Raw genomic sequence first — 24,520 nt, forward strand, 5'->3', positions numbered from 1 at the left:
TGGCGGCCTTAGTGAGGGGGTCAGGCGTGTGCCCTTAGCTGGAGGGTGGGCACGTGCCCCATCTAAGAGAGACAGCCTTTTCCCAGATCGGCAATCAGGGCCTTATGAAGTTGATGAATGCCTGTTTCCAGGTCTCCTCATTTTCCAAGAAATGCCAGAGCTTTGTAGTTTTGCATGAAACCTCCTGAACTGTGTGTTGGCCTCGCATGTAGCATTTTTCTTTTGAAAACATGGCACGGGCTGAACAAAACCCATCTGAGCTGATTACTGCCTGTAGGCCCCACTTTGCTGTTTGCTCTGTGGGCAATAAACTCTCCACAAGAGGCTGTTCTCAAGGAGCCTGTAAAACAGAGGCTGCTGCTGGGTGGTCAGCGATGAGCTCTACCGCCTCCTGGATTTGGTCAATTTGAGATGACAGACTTGAACTTGCATCCTGCTTCTCTGGGCTCATCCTTTCTCATCCTGCCCTCTCCCGCCCCCTCCGTTTGCACAGATGTCTCAATGAAGTTCGTGGGAAAAGAACACTTACTATCCTGAATAGATCCTACAGTTATGCCAAACATGTCACGCGTGTGAGTCTGGGTCCCCTGCCCCCGCCCCCTCCCCGCCCCGGGCAGGAAAGCCTAGAAATCAAAGGGGATCATTGTAGACCTGGGTCAGCTGAGCCGCCCTGGGCACCGTGGTCGTCTCCTGGGGGCTGATTATCAGCTTGCTTGAGGATCTCAGGCTCTTGCCTGACCTTGGCACAGGGTCTGGCGAGTTTGGCTTTCTGGGTGGAGAATGGGTTGTTTCAGAAACAAAGCCATTGAGACCGAGTCGAGGAGAGAACTCTATTCACTGGTGAAAGGAGCTCATTGTACAGACTCGGTGGGCCCGGCAGGACCCCCTTCCTCTGGCCTCCTCCTCCTCCCTTTTCCCCAGCTGGGGCTTTGTCCGCGAGCCCTGCACGATGCTTTCTCCCGGGCTGCGCTTTCTTCCCCCTTTTCCTGTCTCAGCAGCTTTGGGACTGCCCTGTACAGAAGGAGAGTTGGACTCGCAGCCCCCACACATGTTCTCGGCTCCTTGGGCCAACTCTGTCGTCGTGGGTGATGAGAGCGCTTCCTTCCGGGAGAGCTGGGAACAAACAGCCAGTTCACAGGCAGCTGCACGCGGTGGACGTGCAGGAAGCAAGAAAACAGTGGGCGCTAACAACCTCTTCCTGTGCCACGCTCTGCACCGAAGCCTTCCCACCGGGCACCCCCTGCCTGATGCCCAGCGCCACCACCCGCCCCGCCCCCCGAAAAGTCAGGACGATGGAGCCCCAGGTAGAGGCTTATCATTGAGAGAACTGCAGTGCTCCCCTTCCCCGTGCTTTATTAGAGCTTTTCTTTTTCTTCCCTCAAGTCCCAGCATCCTGAACTTTTCTTCCTTGGGGACCAGGGCTGACCGTGGGATCGTGTTGATTGAATAAATCATCTGGTGGGTAAAATGGTACTGTCCCTTATAAGGAGCAGTAAAGTATGGTCGTTGAGAGATGGGAGATCCTGGGGACTTCCTTGGTGGTCCAGTGGTTAAGCATCCGCCTTGCAATGCAGGAGACGCGGGTTCAATCTCTAGTCAGGGAACTAAGACTCCACATGCCATAGGGCAACTAAGCCTGTGCACCTCCACTTCTGAGCCACAACTGGAGAATCTGAATGTCTCAACAAGAGATCACGCATGACACAAGGAAGATCCCCCATGCGGCAACGATGCAGCCTAATAAATAAATAAATGTTTTTCAAAAGAGATGGGAGGTCACAAACTCCCCAGCCCTGCAGGTGGGGTGGGGGCTGTGGCCAAGAGCGTGCCCATCTTAAGGGGGTGGCAGCTACTCAGCTCCAGCTGCAGCCATGCCAGCCCACATCCCCATTTGGCCAGATCTTCTGACATTTAAGAAAAGCCAGACATCTGGGTATGGTGAAATCACCCACTTTTTAAATGTTGGCAACTGGCTTTAAAAAAAAAAAAAAAGTATTGTGCACTATGTAGGTCAAAACATACCACCTCCGCACACTTTGGTGAGTTTTTTAAAACTTCTTAAGAGATATGAAGGTTAAATGAGCCTGGCTCTGCTTTTTGGGCAAGTCTTTCTGAGATTCTGTTTGCTCTTCTATAAATTAGAAATCCTGTAGGAAATCCATGGTCTGGAAATAGGCGAATATATAAATAATGTCATCAAGAGCATTGCCCAGTGAGAAGAGCAAATAATAAAATCATCTGTGTTTCCAGACTTTATGGCCATCTTGTAGTAGCTGCCCCAAGAGGATGGAATGAGCATTTACTGAAATGTACGGAAATGAACAGAGTATTTCATAAGGACTTAAATGAAAGCTGTCATAATGGCCATTGTCCATTGGCTCAGTCACCTTCCTCCTCATCACCCTCATTAGCATGAAGACATACAGGAGAAGGCCAGGAAGGCAGGAAGGGGCACTGAGTCTCCCCGGGACCCAGCCCTTGGAAACTTCATGACAATGACTCTGACTCTCTTTGTATGAGGCCTCTGCCCACCTGTCTCCTGCAGACCCACTTGCCAACCATCTCTCTTCTAGCCTAGGAGGGAGGCTCCCCTGTTCCAAGGCACAGCCAGGAGCTGGGGATACGCCTCCTGCATCCGCTGTAAAACTCTCCACTCCCTAGCCATGTGCCCGCATCCTGGGATCCAATTCCCCCATGGCTTGAATCAGCAGTTCTGTGTGTGGCCTCTTGGAGACATTCCAGACTTGAAGCACTGCTGAATCACAGTTTCTCCAGAGCTGGGATATGCTGTCTTTTGGACAAAAGTTGTCCTGGTTAGAGGCTCTGGTGAGGATCCGAAAAAGAGGAAATGAAGAAAAGGAGCGTGGGAAGGACTCACATAGACACTGATGTTGGCAAAAAAGGATGAGCCCAGGATTTTGTATCAAGAAACTTGGATTCTAGGCTGGGTTTTGCTCTAACCGGTGTATGCCCTTAGGAAATTACTTTCCATTCTGGATCGCATATGCTGCTATTGCTGTTTAATCAGTAAGTCGTGTCCAACTCTTTGCTACCCCATTTTTGGGGTCTTTGTAGCCTGCCAGGCTCCTCTGTCCATAGAATTCTCCAGGCAAGAATGCCTGGGGTGAGTTCCCATATCCTTCTCCAGGGTATCTTGCCGACCCAGGGATCTGCCATAACAGAAAATGATGGGTTTGATCTAGGTCAGGGCAGGAATTGCATTTCATCTCACTGGAAAATAGGAATGTACCAATAGTGTCTGTTCACAAGCCGTGCTGAGAATTTGGGACCAGGTAATTGCCAGGTGATATCTACTTTGGACATCCCATAGGGAAGCTGCTGCTCACCTACCCTATATCTCTTTAGTGTCTTTCCGGTATTCACAGTTTTGGGTTCTTGGGCTCAAATCTTTAAACTAGATCCTTGTGGAACAGAAAACCTACTTCGCAGTCCCAGAAGCTGTAGAACAGAACGCTGTGTGTGTGTGGATCTCTGGACAGTGTCTCCAGGACGCTTGGCAGCATTGTTTCCACTTGGGCCACCTGCCATCTTGGTGACCACAGCAGATGGGTGTCAAATTGGTAGGTGTCGCCTGGCCTGTGCCTGGGAAAAGTTAATTATTGGGCTGAGCTGGAGATGCGGCTTGTATTCTGAGCTTAGGAAGACTTGTGTCCCAGCAGAGTCGGGTGGCCAACTTCAGAAGGACTGTGAGCCCAGATGGTCTACCAGCGCATCTTGTCTGGCTGTGTTGGGTGGAGGTTGCTTAGTTTTTCCTTGGTATGCAGCAGGCATGCCTTGTTTCTGGTCTGAAATGCCTTTGAGCTGTGAAAAACACATACCATGAAGTGACAGTAATTGTCCTCCAAGAGGAACTAACAGTTGTGGCTTGCCTACTCGCCACCAGGACTGATATTCCATCTCTGTCAGTCTTTACAGTAACCACTGAGATAGTTATTATTATTACTCTTGCTGTTGTTATTAATATTATTATAAGTTAAGTAATTACCCAAAGATCCATAGCAACCAAATGGGACTATCTGGTATTTCCTAATACCATGTGATCCAGTTCTCTGCTCCATAAGGCTTCCTGGTGCCAACAACTCACAGAACCATGAGCTGCGGTTAAGTGGTTCTGATTTACAGTGTGGTCATACCCCTGGGAAACAGCATAGTTTAGTGGTCAAAAGTGCAGCCTCAGGGCTTGGACTGTGTGTGTGTGTGTGTGTGTGTGTGTGTGTGTGTGTGTTAGTTAGTTGTGTTTGACTCTTTGTGATGCTATGGGCTGTAGCTTCCAGGCTCCTCTGTCCATGTAGTTCTCCCTGCAAGAATACTGGAATGGTTGCCTTGCCCTCCTCCAAGGGATCTTCCTGATCCAGGTATTGAACCTGGGTCTCTTGCATTGTAGGCAGATTCTTTACATCTGACTCACCATGGAAGCTCTCAGGAGTTGGGCTGTCCTCATCCAAACCTTGTCTCTGTTATTTAGTAATGAATGCCTTTGAGCCTCAGTTGTACCATCTGTAAAATGGGGCTGTTAATACTAATAATACCTATGGAAAAAAAATACTAATAATACCTATGAAAAAAAAATACTAATAATACCTATGAAAAAAAATACTAATAATACCTATGAATAATCTGAGCTGTTGTGAGTTTTTAATGAGAGTTCTTACAGCCCACTTATTATAATGTCTTGCTTCACTGTGAGCCCAGTGTTGGCTACTTTTCTGATTATCATCAGTATTGATCAGCCACGTGACCCAGGATCACTGCATGAATAAGGGGAGGTGACAGTTGCCCGAAGTAACCAGGCAGCAGCCATACCGCTAGAAGCTGTACTTTCTGGCAGAAATGCGCATCCAGGGCCTCAGGCAGGTGTAATTCAAAACGTAGTTCTGAGAATTGTAGTTCTGTGCGCTTTGCAAAGGATTTTACAAAACCTCTGGAGGCCCACACAGCACAAAGTGTTCTGTATAACGGTTTAGATTTTTCGTGACTGTTTGCGCTCAAAGATACACACACGGAGCTGAGAAACACTCAAGCCATTGCCAGGTTTCCATGCATCTGTGGCTTCTCCTCTCTTCCCAGGCTGGGGATGGTCAACTACTGATCCAAGGGCTTCGAGCTTCCGTTTGCAGTTCTTTGAGATTCTGTTGCTCCTTTCTGAGGTCTGGACTTAAATATGTGGAGGGAATGCAAAAGAAGATCTAAAAGGTCTCTGAACTTTTAGAACTTTCAAGACCAAAAAGAGGCAGACAGCAAGGAAATTCCACCCCGTTTTCAGGGCCCAGTCACGTCTGTCACCATCTCTCTGATGCCAGGAGAGGCCCCTTGCCCTCTCCACGGGGTTTCTGCTTTCTGCCCTGAGTCCTCTTTGAAGGTGACTTTGCATTTTCCAACAAGGTGAGTCTGTGTGGTGCTGGCCTGCGCTCACGTTCCCAGGGCAGCCTTTCGCGGAGAACAAGGGCGTTCTGTGTCCTTGGCATGCTGCCCTCGTCGCCCGGGGCCGCTGGCCCGCACGTGTCCCGCCTTCATCTCGGGAGCCCCTGCCGTGTAAGATAAGCACGCCGTGGAATCCCACAGAAAGCGCCATTGTGTGAGCACCTGACCAGGCCTCGAGAAAGAATTGAGAAGGGGTCACACGCCCCCCTGGGGGGAATGCTGAAGGGAGGGGAGTGGTGGTGGGGTTTCTGGGGCAAGAGGGATGCCTTCACCATTTACATGGGGAGAAAAGAAGGGGCAGAAACCACCCCGCACCTTGCTGTATACTGAATGTATGGGGATGGTTATAGTCGCTGCGTCATGTCTGACTCGTTATGACCCCATGGACTGTTGCCCGCCAGGCTCCTCTGTCCGTGGAATTCTCCAGGCAAGAACACAGGGGTGGGGTGCCATTTCCTTCTTCGGGTGATCTTCCCAACTCCGGGACTGAGCCTGAGTCTCCTGCATCGCAGGCAGATTCTTTACCCCTGAGCCACCAGGGAAGCCCAGACGGAATATATGTGTCCCTCTAAAAATTCGCGTGTTGACATTCTAACACCCCGTGGGATGGTGTTAGGAGGTGGGGCCTTTGGGAGGTGATTAGGTCATGAGGGAGGAGCCCCCATGAATGAGATTAGTGCCCTTATAAAAGAGACCCTGCAAAACTCCCTTGAATCGTCTGCCATGTGAGGTCACAGCAAAAAGACAGCGATCTATGAAGCAGGAAGCTCTTGCCAGACACCGAGTCTGCCAGCACCTTGACCTTGGACTCTTAGACTCCAGAACTGTGAGAAATAAATTTCTGCTGTTTATAATCCACTCAGTCTGTGTTATTCTCTTAGAGTACCCAGGAGAGGCTAGGACACACCCATCATGAAATTTCCTGGAGGCATGTAGCTTGAGCACCAGCGTCTCGAGCATGCGTCAGACACTTGGTGGCTAGCTGGGTATCAGAGGTTGGAGTCCTAATAGAGATTTTTGGTTTTTCACTGGCTGTCCTTCTCACCTTGCATGTCTTTAGTCTTGTACTATTCAGGATATAACACAAGCGTTCTCAGGCTTCAGTCTGCCTACGACTTGCCCAAGAGTGTCTAATAAAAATGCAGATTCTTTGGATCCTTGCCTAGAGAGCCTGATTCAGTAAGTTCACACTATTGGAAACACTGGTTAAGGGACCAGTTTCTGGCAGTGTACAAACTTGAGCACCAGACCTGGCCCCATCCCTTCTCAAATCTATGTTCTTGAGCAAATTGTCCTGCTGGAGCGTCAGTTATCTGATCTGTAAAATGGGCAGTTTGAGACTTCCCTTGGCAGGGTTACAAGTAGTTCACGTGCTTGACACAAATAAGCTTTCAAAATGAAGTAGGTAACTTTACCCATTTCACTGCTGTTCACTTAGGTACATACAATAGGCTTCTCCGATGGCTCGGTGGGAAAGAATCTGCCTGCAATGCAAAAGATACAGGAGACGTGGGTTTGATCCCTGGATTGGGAAGATCCCCTGGAGGAAGAAATGGCAACCCACTCCAGTATCTTGCCTGAAAAACCCCAAGGACAGAGGAGCCTGGCAGGCTACAGTCCATGGGGTCACAAGATTCGGATAAGACTGAGCCACTAAGCATGCATGCACTGTTATATACAATAATTCTCAGTCCAGAAGAATTATGATCTAGCAGGGTTGGGTGTGGAGGGTTATGTCTTAGCCTTCATAAGCCTGGAAGAAGAAAACAGGGACAATTATCTTTGAGTTTCTAGCCAGAGACCAAATATTTAAAATATCTGTTTTCAGTTAATGTTCACGACAGCCTGTGATATATTAGTGCTCTCCGGTTCTCAAGACAGGAGGTGACTGTGTATCTGAGTTGGTGTGAGGTGGTCCAGGTTCACACCTGTTAAACTGGTGTGATTGTTATCAGTGCTCGTTTTCACTTGTAGAGTTTGCCAGACAATACATTCTATGCTTTACTGTCTTGCAGTAGCTCTGTAGGAGAATATAGACTCACCTGTTAACATCATGTAAATGAGAAAGTAAAGCTCACAGATGCTATGAGGTTTGGCTGAGGTCACTAGTCTAAGTGGTTGTCATCTGCTGACTCGCCAACCCCTGTTCTTGGGAGCAAAGCCTTTAAAGAAGTGATTCAGTTGAAATGTGGCTTTTGGAGGGGGGATTCTAATCCAGTCTGAGGGCTTCCCAGATGGCTCGGTGGTAGAGAATCTGCCTGCCAATGCAGGAGATGTGTGTTCGATCCCTGGGTCAAGAAGATTCCCTGGAGAAGGAAATGGCAACCCACTCCAATATTCTTGCCTGGAAAATCTCATGGACACAGGAGCCTGGTGGGCTACAGTTCATGGGGTCACAAAAAGAGCTGGACATGATTGAGTGACTTAAACAAAAACAACAGTCCAGTCTGACTGGTATCTTTATAAGAAGAGGAGCTTTAGGTGCACAGAGACACCCAGAGGCTCCTGTGTGGAGTAAAAGACGATGTAAGTATACAGTGAGAAGGCAGCCATCTGCAAGGTGAGCAGAGAGGCCTCCAAAGAAAAGAACCCTGCTGGCATCTTGACCTTGGACTTGTAGCTCCGAGAATTGTGAGAGAATAAGTTTCTCTTGTGTAAGCCACTCAACCTGTGGTACTTTGTCATGGCGGCCTGAGCAAGACTAGAAATGGGCTTGTGCATGATCTGAACCCAGCGCTGACCCCAAACCTATATTCTTTCCCCACAAATGATCTTTCTTTGCCCCGTGCCAAGCCTGCAGTACAAGTGACCACATCCATTTCAGTCTCTGGCCTGGCCTCCACACTCAGCTTCCACTGGGTGGTCTCGCCAGGGAGTGTGTTTCTCCGGCAGGCAGCGGTGCTGAGTTTTTGAGCCCATAAAGAGCTCATTGCATTTCCCAAGGCGCCTGGTGTTGGACAGTGGTGAGATTAGATCCAGTCTCTGGATGGTGGAAGCTCCCTCCTATGGTGAATCAGAGGACTCCCTGGGAGAGTGCCGTCCAGCCTTCTGTAACGTCGTCCTGGGTGTGTCTGTGCTGAGTCTTATTAGGGGCCCATTGTCTATCTGCTGAGTTGATGGGCCTCAGGGGGGAACTGACTCAGGAAGGCTGAGTCACAGGCTTGTCACCTGTACCCCAGAGTCTTTGCTTAATGCCCAAGAATAAGTGCTGTCTTATGATGTCATCAAAGACAGGGAGGAGAACGCCCCATCCAACCACTGAGGCTTACCCGGGGCTCAGCATGAGCAGGAAACCAGAAATGCTTGATGCAAGTCTGGAGTGAAAATGAACAAATTCCTTCTCTCCTCTCTGCATTCTTTATGAAAGCTTAATTGCTTGTTAAAATTAGGCCCCTGGCCCTGATGGGCTCAGAAGTACTTGAGCCTGGTTTCCCCAGTCTTACAAGCAAGACTCTTGAGGTGCAAACAAGTTTCATTTCTCCAAGACCTGTAATCAGGCTCCCACCTTATTTAAACAGTTAGCTTTGGGATAGAAGGGTGCACAGGGTCCCTTTAAACTCAGTTCTCTCTCCCTCCTGGGGCCCTCCAGGCAATGCTAGCTACTGAGTTGGAGCATAGTAAACATGTGTGAACGGGTTTGGCTAACTCTGCATGGTTCCTGCTGTGGCACAGTGACTGCATTTTGCTCTTAGTCTTGACATGTGTGCTAATTTCTATCAACCGTGTCCACTGCCTTTTTAAAAAATACAGATGCTCAAAAAGGATTCCAGTAGTTAAGGTGGTACATAACCTTTTACTTCCTATATTCTTCCTTTCGATAGACCTTGTCTAGGTTGCAGGATTACTTTGTGTAAGGTGGGGCTGTATTCTCTGATAGAGCTACTCTAAAATAGCACAAGTTTCTTGAATACAGGGCGCTGGGATCGAATCCAGGCTTCAGCACTATCTGTGTACACTTGGACAAGTTATTCAATCCCTGTGGTCGTGAGTTTCCCCGTCTCTATGATGGGAATAATGCTAGTGCCTACCATAGAGTTGTTACAAGGGGTAAATGGAATGATGTGTGTATACAGGTTAAACCACTGCCTGAAACATGGTATGAAATTAAATTATTAGCCAATACTTAACAAGTAACTTAGTAAGTTACTACTATTATTCATGACTATTCTGAATCTTGGTCAAATAATATGCCTATGGAATAAAGTGTAGAATAAACCAAAGGAGTGAGAAGTGTCTTTATCTCAGAGCAAGGAGGTTCTGAGTGATGATCCCCATTAATGTTGTTGTGAAACTGAAAATGTTAGTCAGTTAGTCATGCCTGACTCTTTGTGACCCCTTGGACTGTAAGCCACCAGGCTCCTCTGTCCATGGAATTCTCAAGGCAAGAATACTGGAGTGGGTAGCCACTCCCTTTTCCAGGGGAGCTTCCTGACCCAGGGATCAAACCTGGGTCTTCTGCATTGCAAGTGAATTCTTTACCATCTGAGCCACCAGGGAAGGCCCAATATGTTGTAATGGCACCTAAACATATTCAGAAGAACTGGTAGTGAAGAGGGCTGAAGGCTGACTCAGAGGTCATACCCGATACTGATGGTGAGTGTTTCTTTGCTTGGTATAATGTACATCTCGAATGGAGCCTGGTACATAGTAGGGTCTCAGGAAATGATAGCTATCAGCTGTAGTTATTGCAGGTTCCTGGGGTGTATTTGCAGACTTAGGGAGAGTATGTATCTTTTCGTTTACAAGGCTGGGCTGCTTGTACAATACATTTTATTTCTATCAAGGTCTACCTTGGAGAGTATATTTACCACAATGGTGCTGTGTAACAAGTCAACCTGAAACTCAATGGCTTGAGACAACAGGTACATATTCTGTCTGTGAGTGAAGGTTGGCTCGGGGTTGGCTCATCGACGCTGGACTCAGCTTCAAGCTGCAGACTGGATCAGGTCTGCCCCGAGTGCTTCTCATCCCCCTTGGACCAGCAGGCTACCTGGGATGTATTCTCCTGCGCTGACAGCAAAAGCACAAGAGGTCATGCTCAATCATGCACACACATTTCAAGCTTCCACGATGTCTTAACTGCTAATGGGCAAGCCCAGGTTCGAGGAGGAGGAAGCTTGCTCTGCAAAGAAATGCACAATCATGTGACCAGAGGGTGTGGATCAAGGGAGCGGTGAAAATGAGGGCCACTAATTCTGTCTACCCAGTTCCCCACTTGGCTTCCCCACTTTAGTCATTGCAGTAGATGATATGAAAGGGCTTTCCTTGCTGTAGGTGGTTCCTTGGTTCTTGGTCCCCACATTAAGATTCTAAAAGCTCTCCACTGTAGCATCCGAGCACGTTGCAAATTCCCCGTTGGTCTCCGGGAGCCTTTCCTCTGACAGACAGGAATTTACTCTACTGTAAACCAAAGAGTCTCAGTTTAGACAGACGCGATGGATTAGGCAGACAGCATCATTGACCCGGTTCCACTTCGTTAGCCTTTCCAATTAAGGAGGATGCTACTGAAAGTGAGACCTCACAGAGATACCGTCATACCTTGAATCCTCTGGTCTGAGCCTCTGTAGCGAGAGCCTCATATCTCAAATGTGCACAACAAATGTGAGTCTGTTGGTCAGTGAATCTTAAGTGTTAATGACATGGCCGTTTGCGAGTTACTTTGTCTGTTTTCTTGACTAAGTAATTAACATGCTAAATAGATAGCATTTTTGCTTTTGTTTTTCCAGAAGCTTTTTAATGAATATTAATCCTCTGACCCTGCACCCAGAGGATCTCTGATCATGGAATACCAAATAGTTGGTGCAACACTGTACCCACGGATCAGGCTCTGGGTTTTGTCAACACGGATGTCAGAGGTTTTCTGTGGCTTCCCAGGAAGGTCTTTTCCAGTGAAGTTGTTCATGGGGTTCAGGATGGCCTTTTCCCCTCTCCCCTGCCTCCCCCGTGGGATTCAGAGCAGTGAAGCGTAAGCCCCAAACAACAGCCAAATGGGCTGTGAAGTACAGCTTAATTAATCTGGGCATGCACCCAACACCCCATCCAATGCTTTGCAAGGACCTGGCCTTAAAAAATGAAGCTAATGTCTGAGAAGCAGCTTCTTATTTTCCAGTCAAAATCTGGATGCTAGGATCGGAATAAAGAAAGGGACAGACAGATACACAAGAGACTGACTTGAGCTGAAGCACAGACTTGCATGCTGTCTCTCACTAAACAGCGTGGATCTGACCCAAGCTGCCCAACATGGACCAGGACCATGGCCTTGCCTCCCGGACTAGAATGGGCCCTGCGCAGTGTACTTAACTGACCCTGGGAGACTGGGAGCCCAAGGTTCACTTTCTCTGCAGACAAGTGATATAGGAGCTGGCTGGGGGGCTCCATGAAGGATGCTAAAATAATGAGCCTCACTTGAATAAAGAGTGGTTCAGTGAAGGTTCTCCCCCGTCCTACCTCTTTCCCCTTGAGAAGGAGCTGGTAAGGGTTTGAAGACAGAGGGCTGCAGTAGTTCTTACAAGACTTCTTCAAGGTTGTTGTTGTTTTAATATTTATTTGTGTGGCTGTGTTGGGTCTTAGATGGGGCGCGTGGGATCTTCCTTGCGTCATGCAGGATCATCTGCATATGGACTGTCTAGTGTGGGTCTTGGTTCCCCCAGCAGGGATTGAACCCTCGTCCCCCTGCATCGCCAGGTGGATTCTTAACCGCTGGACCACCAGGGAAGTCTTTCTCCAAGTTTCTTTGTGGGCCAAGGCTGTAGTGTGGGGAGAAGGGGAAAAACGCCCCTCAGTATCTTCTTGGGTATGAGGAATATTCAGTGCTGGGGTAGAGTGTGAAAATGAGAGTGAGATGTCCTCTTGGCATCAATCTCTGAGCTGCACCATTGAAGAGATGCTGGGAATTAGAACTGGAATTGGGAGAGAAGAGTCCCTTGTCTTGAAGGAAAGGTCAGAACAGACCAGAAAGCAAAGCGTTCCTGGGGTCAGGTGTCTGACGCTCATCAGAACTAGGCATCCTTATAAAGATGCCACAGAGGAGCAGTGATCCAGAAAGTGAGTGACAGTTACTTAGGATGGTGTGGGGTTTGGATGTTTCAGTCTCTCTACACTTTCTTTCTTTTTTTTTTTTAATTATGGAAAGAACACTTAACATGAGGTCTGTCCTCTGACCGAGGTTTTCAGTGTACAGTGCCATGTTGTTAACTCTAGGCTCTAGGTCCTACAACAGATCTCTGGAGCTTATTTGGCTAGTGGGACTGAAACTTCGTACCCGATACATAGCATCTCCCCCTTTCCCTCTCCTTCCAGCCCCAGCCAACCACCCTTCTACTCTCTGCTTCTCTGAGAGTTTATTTTAGTTGCCTCATAAAAGTGGAATTATGAGGTCTGTATGATCCTAGAAGCCGAATTCTTAATAGCCAAAACATGGAAACAACCGGTATGTCCATTGACAGGGGAATAAAGAAAATATGTTGTATATATGTATGCACAGCCTGCGTGCTCAGTCACTCAGTTGTGTCTGACTGAGCGACCGACTCTTTGTGACCCCATGGACTGTAGCCTGCCAGTCTCCTCTGTCCATGGGATTTTCCAGGCAAGAAAACTGGAACGGGTTGCCATTTACCCCTCCAGGGGATCTTCCAACCCAGGGATGGATCAAACCTGAGTCTCCTGTGGCTCCTGCAATGGCAGGCAGATTCTTTACCACTGAGTCACTTGGGAAACCCCATGTATATACACAGTGGAATATTATTCAGCCTTCAAACAAGAAGGAAATCCTGCCATTTGTAACAACACGGGTGAACCTTGAAGGCATTGTGCTAAGTAAAATAAGCCCATCACAGAAAGACACATAAGGCATGATTTCTACATTTCCTCCTTGTTCACAGCAGAGGCCAGGGGGCTGGGGCGAATTTGCATGCTTTCTGGAAGCCTGTGATGGAAAATCTGCTTGGATAAAGCAAAGCTTCCAATTGAGTTTGCCCTTCGGGGCTCTAAGATCATGCCCATTCTCAGTCAGAGGCAGCTTGAGGTTACTTTCCCAGAATCATGAATCCAAGATGATTAAGTGCAGGGCCAACACAGTCCAGACAAAAATAGCCTTTATGTGCTGAGCTTCCTGTTTTCTTTGGAATCCACTTGCTGAAAACCACTACCTCCTCTCCAGGCGTCCCTTCCTCCTCTGTACCCACCCTGCCCCCACCCCGGAGTTCACGTTTAATGACCCGAGCATTTCCAGTCAATTGGCTTTTGTCGCAAGTGAATGAATGGGACTTTCTCTGGCCTTCTCTCTCCTGAAAGGAATCTTCCCCAGCCCGGTTGGAATGTGCCACACAGACTGGGAATTAAGCTCGTTCTTTTCCCTCTGTCTCATTCCTTCCCTCATTCTTTCCCAGATCAGACACAGTGGTGGCCTTGCCCCTCATGGGGACTTTCTATCCTTTCAGGTCTATTTCTAACCCTCTTGTGGACCCATCTTCCCCTTCCCATCGATGATTTGAACACACTTTGAGATGCTCTGCAAGGGGGCTTTGTTTGTTTTTTCTTTACACTTGCACTTCATCTTCTTGCGTGATCTCCTGCGGGTGTCCCTGCAACCTCCTAGTGAAAGATTTTAACCTCCTTCCTCATGTGGGTGTGGGAGGAGGTGGAGAATGTCGCATGGAATGGGGGCGACAGAATGGGGCCACCCTCCCTGTGTGGTTGCTTGTGCACTGCAGAGGTACAGCTTTATTTTAAAGTGGTGCCGGGGTAGAAGTTGCATTTCCCCACCACTCACACGCATTTTCTCCTTTTTTCCCCACAGGACCCACAACCAAGCCCAGTGATCATCCTGGAGACCCAGGTGAGTACCTCCCCATGGTCTCTGTCCCCTTCTCTGCCCTGATGCTCCAGAACCACCTCTCCAGGGAGCGTTTATCAACATCCTCTTGGCTCCAGGACTCAGAAAAACGGGACAGACACATAACAGCGGTCTCTCTGCCCTGTTGAGACATTGTGTGTGCACCCAGGTTCTGAAAGCACCATGGGAAGAATCAAACTTGTTTTTCTGAATTTTCCTCCACCCAGTGGTCACAAGGAGGTGAACGCAGAGAGCAGAGGCAGGGAGGAGCCATGCGGTGGAAGGTGGCTGCTCGTTCTTGCCTTGGGTTTGGAGAACTCTCTCCCTTGGGCAGTTAGTTGCATCCTTGTGCCTGCTTGTGCATCGGACTATTCTGGGATATCTGAATCACAGTGGCGCTCCTGGATGGGGCGGGTGACCAGTGGGTCTTGTAAGGAGGGCCCTTATTGTATGCTTCTGCTTTCCTGGGCAGCTGTGAGTCCAGCAGACTCAGGTGGAGCCCTGGAGCTGTGTCTTCTGGCCCTGAGGGGCCTTGACCCACTCAGCCTCCGTCTCCCCATCTGGAATGTTGTTACCACAGGAATAGTGCCCGCCCTGCAGGGCTGTGATGAGGATGGCAGGGTAGAGTGTCTGTAAAGTCATCAATACATGCTAAGTGCGTGTGAGTGTTAGCTTTTTAAACCAGGGGAATGCTTCCCTTTCTCATGGGGCTTGCAGGAGGTGTATCTTTGTTTTTGTTTTTCTTCTAAACTTCTTATCTTGTACTGGGGTATAGCTGATTATCAAAAACTGTGATAGTTCCAGGTGAACACTGAAGGGACTCAGCCATACTGATCCATGTATCCATTCTCCCCGAAACTGCCGCCCATCCAGGCTGCCACATAACATTGAGCAGAGATCCGTGTGGTCTACAGTAGGTCCCTGTTGGCTATCCATTGTAAATACAGCAGTGTGATATGTCCATCCCAAACTCCCTAATTATCCCTTCCCACTGGCAACCACAAGTTCATTTTCTAAGTCTGTGAATCTAAGGAGGTGTATCTTTGGATTGATCATTTCCTTAGCTCTGTGGGTTGGTCAGATACTAAAAAGAGAAGACAGGGTGCACCCCAGCCAGCACCCCACGGCTAACAGAGTGTGAGACAGGAAGACGAGCGTAGCTGAACTTCTCAAGGTTCTTCAGTGACTTTTGCAGCTCCAGGGACCACCTGCCTCCCACTCGTTACCCTCATCACAAGCATCTCTGCCCTGTCTTCCCCAGGGGAGTGAGAGGCAAGCCCACCCTACTCCTCCTTCCTTCATGGAAGGCCAGGAGCTGTGAGGAAAGTGGATTCTCAGGGTTCCTTTGGGCTCTTTTGTCCTCTCCCCACCTCCATTTACTTAGTTGGCTTCAGAAGTATTAGTCACTCAGTCGTGTCTGACTCTTTATGGCCCCATGGACTGCAGCCCACCAGGCTCCTCGGTCCGTGGAATTCCCCAGGCAAGACTACTGGAGTGGGCAGCCATTCCTTTCTCCAGGGGATCTTCCCAACTCAGGGATCAAACCTGAGTCTCCCTCATTACAGGCAGATTCTTCACCATCTGAGCTGCCAGGGAAGCCCAGTGGACTTCAGGGATGGCCAGAATACAGAGCCAGCATGAAGGAGCAGTGGTGGGATTTTAAGGGGATAAACACCCAATTTTAGCTCCTGTTTGGCCATCCTCTCATCTGCTTTTCCCCAAACTCCTGCAGGTCAGGAGGTGATGTGGCTGTCACCTCAGCCACGTTTGCCATATGTGAGTTGTATATTTTGTTTATCCTAAGTCACCTACAATACATTTTCCCTGACATTAACTTGTTTTATTTTCGGAAGTAGACTTACCCTAAACTGCTGATTCCCCATCAGGAGTGTCTTTGACCTTCAGAGGATGTTTGGCAATGTCTGAAGACATTTTTGGTTATTTCACCTTGGAGGGGATTCATTACTTGCATCTAGTAGGTAGCGACCAGAGAGGCTGCTAAATGTCCTACAAGGCGCAGGACACCCCCACAGGAAAAATTATCTTGCCTGAAAAATGTCAGTAGGGCTGAGGTTGAGAAATGCTATCTCAGGGAATAATATTGGTGAAATTACAAGTTTGATGAGCCAGTTATGTTTTTTATTTTTTTGCAAAACTTTTAATGTTGAATTAATAAAATTAAAAAGCTCCTTTGGGTGCCCTTTAAACTCAATCACAGCATCCTCTCAGATTTATGTGCGTTGTACTTTGGGAAATGTGTCTCTCCCTGGTCTACCCCATGGATTATGAGATGCTGGCCCTTCTCTATCAGTCTTTCCCCAGAGAGAAAATTTATGACTCAGAAAAGCCCCGGGCGCACAGTCTGCACCCAGAATTCTGAAAGTCAATCTGGGATGGAGTGGCTGCAGCCTAGATGGTTCTAGATGGTTCTGGATGGTTCTGTCCTTGCCCCAGCTGCATCTTTCACAATATGGAAATTGCCCCACCGTTCCTGCAAAACCTCCATGGGAAGGAACAGTCTGTGTGCCCTGGCTCTGCGTGACTGTTGCCACGCACAATTCTCCACCTACACGGTGAGCTCTTCCACAGTTACGTCCATGGGCCCTGTACCTGAGCCCTGGTTTGCATACAGCCGGCTGTGGCACGCGGCTGGCTTTCTGCCCTGGTGCCATGTCACTGGGGAAATGACTCAATTTGTCTCCAGACAATAGTCCATCAGTCTCATCTGGCGCTCGGTCTTTAGGGAGCCATAGGATACTGTTGTCTTTCCCCGAGTTCTGATTTCTGATGTTAAAGAGACGTTGGAACCTAACCAAAGTGCAAATGTGTTCTTTGTAACTGTTGGCACAAGCCCGTGGCCAGCTTTGACTCTGTGCTGGGCCTCAGCCCATCGTGGGACTCACGAGGGGATCTTCTTCAGCTGCCTGCAGGCAGGGCAGACGAGAGGGGCAGAGGAGAGGTTTTTCTGGCAGAACGTGGTGCCCCAAATATCGCCCATATGGCCTGAGCAAGATGGCAGATGTGTCCGAGCATGGAAGAGCCAGCCAGGCAGAGGTGAGTGGAGGATATGCCCTGAGCCCTGGGTCAGCGCCCCCTGCTCGCCCCGACTCCTACCTGCCCCAGTGCCCTTTGCTCCCAAGAAAGGCATCACCTGCTCCGTCCTGGAAAACAGGTGCCGCAGGGGCGCCTGACTTCGCGATTTCATTGTGAGCTGTGTCCGTACGTTAGGCTGCAGTGGCGTGGCTTGCCCAGGGCTCAGCCTGCATCGGGACGTTGGGCCAGCTGGGGCCCCGTCCCTCCACGCATCCTCTGTCTCCCTAGTACTCACTGCCTCGGCCCCCACCCAGTGTTCCCAGGCAGCTGTGCCCAGTTGGGGCAGAGGCTTCGATTGGCTGCCGAGGCCTCTTCTGCTCTCTGCAGTCAGCACAGCCAAACTTCGCATCTGTTGGCATCAGCAGGACTTTCTCTGCTTAACAGTCAGATTAATGAATGAGGAAGTTGAATAATCCCTGGGGTCAGTTTTCTCTTGGCAGGCTGTCCCGGGGGGTACGGAGGACTCCCTGACTTGCAGTGGTGAATGCCTTTCTGGTCTCCAAATGGTGGTTACCCGGGAACCAAGTGCTCTAGAGATGCACAAAGAATGTCTGAAAGGAGTTTGAATTTGGTTAGCAGTGCTGGTGTGTCCCCCACTCTTACTGACCTTTACCATTTGCCAAGAACTGATTTCCCCCACTGAATCCTCAAATGCCATTATTCCATGGGTCTTTTCATGATATCCAACTTCCCGATGAGGACCCTAAGGGTCAGAGAGGTTAAGTAACTTGTCCAAAGACACGCAAGACCTAGCACTGGTGAGTGTCAGACTTGGGGCCATATGACATTGGAATCTATCTTCTCAACCTCTCTCCTATTTTTCCACAAAAAGTAAAAAAAAAAAATTGCTTTGGCATCGACAGAGGATGAGATGGTTGGATGTCATCACCGACCCAATGGACATGAGTTTGAGCAAGCTCCAGGAGTTGGTGATGGACAGGGAAGCCTGGCGTGCTGCAGTCCATGGGGTCGCAAAGAGTTGGGCACGACTGAGCGACTGAACTGAACTGAACCAGTAGAAAGACTTGCCAATGCTCAGAGAAGCTGGAGGGATGAACTTGATGTATGTGCCCCAAGGTTGGTATAGATAGATAGTGCTTTGTACAATTTTATGCAGATGTACTTAGGTAAGTAGGTAAAGGAATGATGGATAGATGGTAGGTGGGTAGATGTATAAGTAAGTAGAGATAATGCTTCCTGTGATGCCTAATTCTTTGACAGGTTGCCACTAGGCTTGTGAGTAAAAGGGTTTAAGCAATGGACCCAACAGAAAATTTATTTTAAAAACAACAAAAATGAAACATCTTCCTGTGCAGCAGTAGTGTTTTGGTGAATTTAAATGCTCATTATTAACTTTTCCCAGGTGGCGCAGTGGTAAAGAATCTGCCTGCCAATGCAGGAGCCATGGGTTCAATCCCTGGGTTGGGAAGATCCCATGGAGTCGGAAATGAATGTTCGTTATTTGATTCTCTCTTTCTCATTGATCCCCAAGATAGTTCATCGTTTCTGAACCCACTCCTGTTGGCAAGGTCTCTCATCATTTAATTTTAGCTTCTCTGCTGCCCTTCCTGTCACCCCCCTCCCCAGCATCATCACTGTCAATTAGTTCATGGCCTCAGCTCCAACACTGAGATCCCCTGGGAGTGGTAATAAAGGAACTCTTCAGTAGAGTGAAGATATATTAGTCTGCATCTAATATATCTGTGAGGTTGGCTCTTCTTAGAGGGGAGCAAGCCTTCATTTACTCTGAGATTTCTCTCTGGGCCTGAAGATCAAAGGCATCAGGAGGAAATCTCCTGATTGCTCAGCCTTCAACAACCTACCCAGTCCTTGAATTTCTTTGGTCAGCCAACAGAAGGTACAAGGGCAGGGAGTTACATTCACATTATTTAAAGATAGCGCTGGGGTCACTGAGGGTGTGAACAAAACTCCCGAAGAAAACAAGCAGTGGGTGGAAGGAAATCAGTCCAGGAGAAATTCATCCATTCATCCAGGTGGTTACCCAGCAAATAGTTCGGTGCCCAAGAGGAGGCCAGGCCTTGATGCTAAAGATACAGCAGTGAATAGGACAGAAGGAGTCTTGCTCATGGAGCCCCCATTCTGCCTGAGGGTGTCAGTGAATTTAGGAACAAGTAAATATGTCCATACTTTCAAGGAGTATTGAGTAAACAAAAACAACACCAGCGTGTCTGTAAGCGGGAGTGACGGGATACCACAAGGGGGAGGGTGCTCAGGGAAGTCACTTTCTGGAGCTGAGTTTCAAGCTCAGGAGGTGACATTTGAGCTGAGAGCTTACGGTGGGAAGAGTTAACCAGGCAAAGAGGCGACCCTAATCCTGTTTGGGGAGTTTTTCATATTACATCTGAAGTGAAGTGAAAGTTGCTCAGTCATGTCTAACTCTTTATGACCCCATGGACTATACAGTCCATGGAATTCTCCAGGCCAGAATACTGGAGTGGGTAGCATTTCCCTTCTCCAGGGGATCTTCCCAACCCAGGGATCGAACCCAGGTCTCCCGCATTGCAGGTGGATTCTTCCCCGTTACATCTGGGTTCCTATAAAAATGGTGCTAGTTTTCCTTAGAATCAGTTCAAGTGTGAGCTCCTTGGAGCTCCTTCGATGCCTTTGTGGCATTAGAACGTCAGGATGAGTAAGGAATTACCTTTCTCAGGCAAGGGTGAGGGGCAAGGACTGAGCTGGAACCCAGGGAGGGTGGCTTAAATCTGGGACTGTCCAGTTAGCCTAATGCCTGGAGCAAGCATTTTGACAGGGAATTCCTGATCCGAGCATCGCTGGGCTGTAATCATGGGACTTCCATGAAAAATCAGCTAATCGTCATCATCAGCTAATTAGCTGGCTTGAGTTCAGCTGAACTGAAGTCTGAGTCTAAACTAGTGGTTCACGACTTGGGGACAGTTTCACTACCTTCACGCCTGGGGACATTTGTTGATGTCTGGAGACATGTTTGATTGTTACAACTTGGGGACTGGGGAGAGTTACTGTGGGTAGAGGGCAGGGATGGTGGTAAACACCCCACCATGCATGCAGTCACCAATGTCAGTGGTGCCAAGCGTGAGAAGGGCTGGTTTAACCTCAGTTGCCATGTGGACAGTTTAGTTTACAAAGACAGCCCCGGCCACGTAATTGTGACCGTGTAGAAGGGCATAATTTGTTCCTTCCTTGGTGTTCTCTTTGTTTATGTTCAAACATCACCCTCTCTGGTTAATACCAGACCTCCGCCTCCAGGCTCTTGGCCGTGACACACCCACACCGCAAAGCCTCTAGGTCTGAGTTGCCAGAGAGTGACTGCACGCAGGGTAATGACTCACAGCGCTTATGAGCATGTGCCCCACATGTGGAAAAGGGAAAACACCTCTCAGAGATGGTTTCCTGAGAGATGCGAGGGCCCAGCAGTGCAGAGAATATACACTTTTTTTTTTGAGTTAAAATGCCTAGCTATTTGGCTGGATTTGGAGACGGTTGGGCCAAGGCTTTTGGACCAATGGAGCAAGACGTGAAAAACTCAGCTTTAAGGCCCAGTTCCTCTTTCAGAGGCAGACCACAGCCTCCTCTGTGCAAACTTCTTTCTCTTGAAGCTGTTCCCCGACTCCCAGGATTAAAGCAATTGCTGTCTCCTCGCCTGGCTTCCAGCTCTGGGCTTCGATTAACCTTTTCCTCCGTGGAGAGCGGTTTGGGGAATAATCAGGAGTTTCTGAATGGCTCTTACCTGAATCTCCAGACCATTAATTCTTATGGTGCCCGGCATCTGTTGAGAAGACAGTGAGAGCAAATTGCTTCGCAGCCCATCTGCTTTCCTCCTGCCAGCCTCCTTGGGGGAGCAGTACCTCTCTGGAGCAGACAGGGCTGGTTTTGGGACCAGCCAAATCCCTCCACCACAGTCTTTTCCTCTGGTTCTGATTTGCCGGGTCTTTAATTAGCCTTGGTGGGAGGGGTGGGACAGGGAGGTGACCAGTTGGGCCCCTGCCTGGGTCGGGCCTTGGCTCGCCAGGCAGGGAGGCTGGGCCAGGCAGGAGAAACATTCTCAGAGAGGGTTTGCGGTCCTATGGCCATGGTGCTGCCCCAGTCTGCCTGATTCAGGGCGCGTGAATTGATACAACCTTCCACAAATAGCCAGCAAGTTCCCCGAAGTGTAGCCACATGCACGATTTTGAAAAACAGATCGTGTTGAGGTCATTATTCCTCTATTCTTGGTGGGAGACGACTTCTTCCAAGATGTTGAGAGTTTGAATTTTAGCCCTTGACTGAGAACACTTCAAACTGTAGATCTTGTCAATAATGACCAGTGTTTTGACACAGCAACTATATGTTCACTCTGAGCTGCAAACTACCCATATAATTGTGCATTTAGTACTTTTAGCCATGGTTCTCTAAGCACTGAGAATATAGGCTGCGCAGTTTTCTAAGTAAACTCTTTACATGGATTCACTCACCAGATTTCACACCTGTCTCCTGTGGGAGATGTTACTGTCATCCCCATTTTACAGACGAGAAATAGAGGCATAACCAGTCAAGCTGCTTGTCCAATAGCTAACATGTGGAGCAGCCAGGATTTGGACCTGGCAGTCTGACTTTCATTTATCAGGAAATAGGTGGCGCTTGCCGGTGCAGGAGACATAAGAGATGAGGGTTCAATCCCTGGATCGGGAAGATCCCCTGGAGGAGGGCATGGCAACCCTCTCCAGTATTTTTTGCCTGGAGAATCCCATGGACAGAGGAGCCTGGCAAGCTATAGTCCGTGGCGTTGCACAGAGTCAGGCGCGACGGAAGCGACTCAGTGCATAACACGCATATGTGATGTATGTACATCAGTGCATACAGTCAGCTCTCTGAATTCTCCATCTTCAGATTCAGCCAACCGTGGATCAAAACGATCTGGAAAAAAACTCCAGAAAGTTCTAAAAAGCAAAACTTGAATTTGCCACATGCTGACAGCTGTTTGTATATCATTTACATTGTATTAGGTATTGTAAGTAATCTAAAGGTGATTTAAGGTATATGGGAGGGAGGATGTGTGTAAGTTATATCCAAATACTATGCCATTTTATATAAGCGACTTGAGACGCTATGGATTTTGGTCTCTGTGGGGAGGCCTGGAACCAGTTCCCCCAGAGATACTGAGGGAAGATTGTATGCACATAATACATATATGCATGCATGCATGCTAAGCCAGTTCAGTCATGTCTGACTCTTTGTGACCATAGCCCGCCAGGCTCCTTTATCCATGGGTTACATTATAGTAATAATATGTTATACATTAGATGGTCATATGTTATGTATTAAAAAATATAATTCTGTTTCTATATCTAATTTATATCTAATTCGTGTATCTATCTAATCATTATCTCACATGTATCTATATCTGATGTATATGTGCATTATATTGCATACATTATAATGCACATGTGTGTAATGTATACAATATAACATGCATATGCTCCATATAGATTAGATAGCTATAGAGATCATGCAGGGAGATACAGATTAGATATAGAATACATGTATTAACAAATATGGTATAGGTTTGGGCTTCCCTTGGTAGCTCAGCTGGTAAAGAATCTACCTGCAATGCAGAAGACCCCGGTTCAATTCCTGGGTCGGGAAGATCCCCTGGAGAAGGGATAGGCTACCCACTGCAGTATTCTTGGACTTCCCTAGTGGCTCAGATGGTAAAGAATCTGCCTGCAATGCGGGAGATCTGAGTTCAGTCTCTGGGTTGGGAAGATTCCCTGGAGGAGGGCGTGGTAACCTGCTCCACTATTCTTGCCTCAAGAATCCCCATGGACAGAGGAGCCTGGTGGGCTACAGTCCATGGGGTCGCAAAGAGTCAGATATGACTGAGAACACAGCACATTCTGTGAGTAAACAGGCCTCGTTAATTCCACAACTTTATGGACAGTATAGGGTAAGGCTGACACTAAGTAAAAAGTAAAAGACACGACTGAGTGACTAAGCACAGCGCAGCATGGAATAGCTATAAATGTAGATATAGACCTACAGTAGGCACGGATTTAACTACAGATAGAGTCATAGGTGGGGCTTCCCTGGCGACTCAGATGGTAACGAATCTGTCTGCAATGCAGGAGACCTAGGTTATATGTATAGTTACAGATACAGTTGTAAGTAGAGATGGAGAAAGAGGCAGTGATCTCTCCCTTGACGGTCCCCAGCAGTCAGGTGTGGAAATACCTGTCTGTACAGAGTGAATTACTCACAGCTGAGGCTCTGTGCAGTGGGAGTGAGTGCAGAGAGTGAGCAGAGTGGATGCACCGTGAGAAGGAGACACATTTCCCGTCCAGCAGATACATCCTCTTAAAGTGCCCCCAGCTCCCAGCTCAGAGGGGAAGCCCACAGTGCCCTCAGCTGAGCAGCAAGGAGTGTCCCCAGATTTGCGTTGAATGACACGCTGGAGGCTCAATGAGGCGGGGCTGCCGCCACTTGGCACACACACCACATGTGTGTGCACTCAGTCACTTCAGTCGTGTCCAACTCTGTGCGACCCTATGGACTGGAGCCCACCAGGATCCTCTGTCCATGAGATTTCCCAGGCAAGAATACTGGAGTGGATTGCCATGCCCTCCTCCAGGGGATCTTCCAGACCCAAGGGTCAAACCCATGTCTCCTGTGGCTCCTGAACTGGCAGGCGGGTTCTTTACCACCAGCTTCACCTGGGAAGCCCGTACCACGAGTTTTGAGGCTTAATCTCTCTTCTCCATGGGGTCTTCGGGTTGACCTGGGTCCTGGTGGAGGAGGGACAATCGACTCCCAGGGCCCAGACTTGGAGGATTTAGGAACTCAGAGCATCCGAATGCTGTTTCTGCAACGTTGCTCGCATGTTTTCTCTGCACTAGGACTTTGCTAAGTGCGGTTTACGGGTCATCTTATGTAATCATGACCTGGGGAAGGGACGCGTGTTCCCCTCCTTTGCAAGTGAAGAGGCTGAGACACTGACAGGTTGAGTCCTTGGTCCAAGGCCACAGCCTCCTAAGTGGCAGAGGAAGGACCAGGGCCAGGCCTCCGTCTCCTGCAGCATTGGCTGTGCCCCCTGCCCCCTCGGGGCTCACCGGGGTCCATCTTCGTGCGTGTTACACGTGGGAAAACCTGGAGTGGCCTCCCAGCTTTTGCAGTCATCCA

The 24,520-nt window shown here is 48.6% G+C and overlaps 1 protein-coding gene across 3 annotated transcripts in view; it reads left to right on the plus strand.

Annotated features, from left to right (window-relative positions):
- The window catches only part of XYLT1 (xylosyltransferase 1), a 343,232-nt gene that overhangs the window by 83,052 nt on the left and 235,660 nt on the right, over positions 1 to 24,520 (plus strand). For 2 of the 3 annotated variants that reach the window (XM_043454981.1, XM_043454983.1), the window contains exon 2: positions 14,240 to 14,278. In XM_043454981.1, coding sequence (XP_043310916.1) covers positions 14,240 to 14,278 — 39 coding nt within the window. Of the gene's footprint in view, positions 1 to 14,098; positions 14,156 to 14,239; positions 14,279 to 24,520 lie in introns of those variants that run through there. The other variant, XM_043454984.1, reaches the window with a different exon arrangement.

This window comes from Cervus canadensis, chromosome 32 (assembly GCF_019320065.1).
Source record: "Cervus canadensis isolate Bull #8, Minnesota chromosome 32, ASM1932006v1, whole genome shotgun sequence".
NCBI classification, from domain to species: domain Eukaryota; kingdom Metazoa; phylum Chordata; class Mammalia; order Artiodactyla; family Cervidae; genus Cervus; species Cervus canadensis.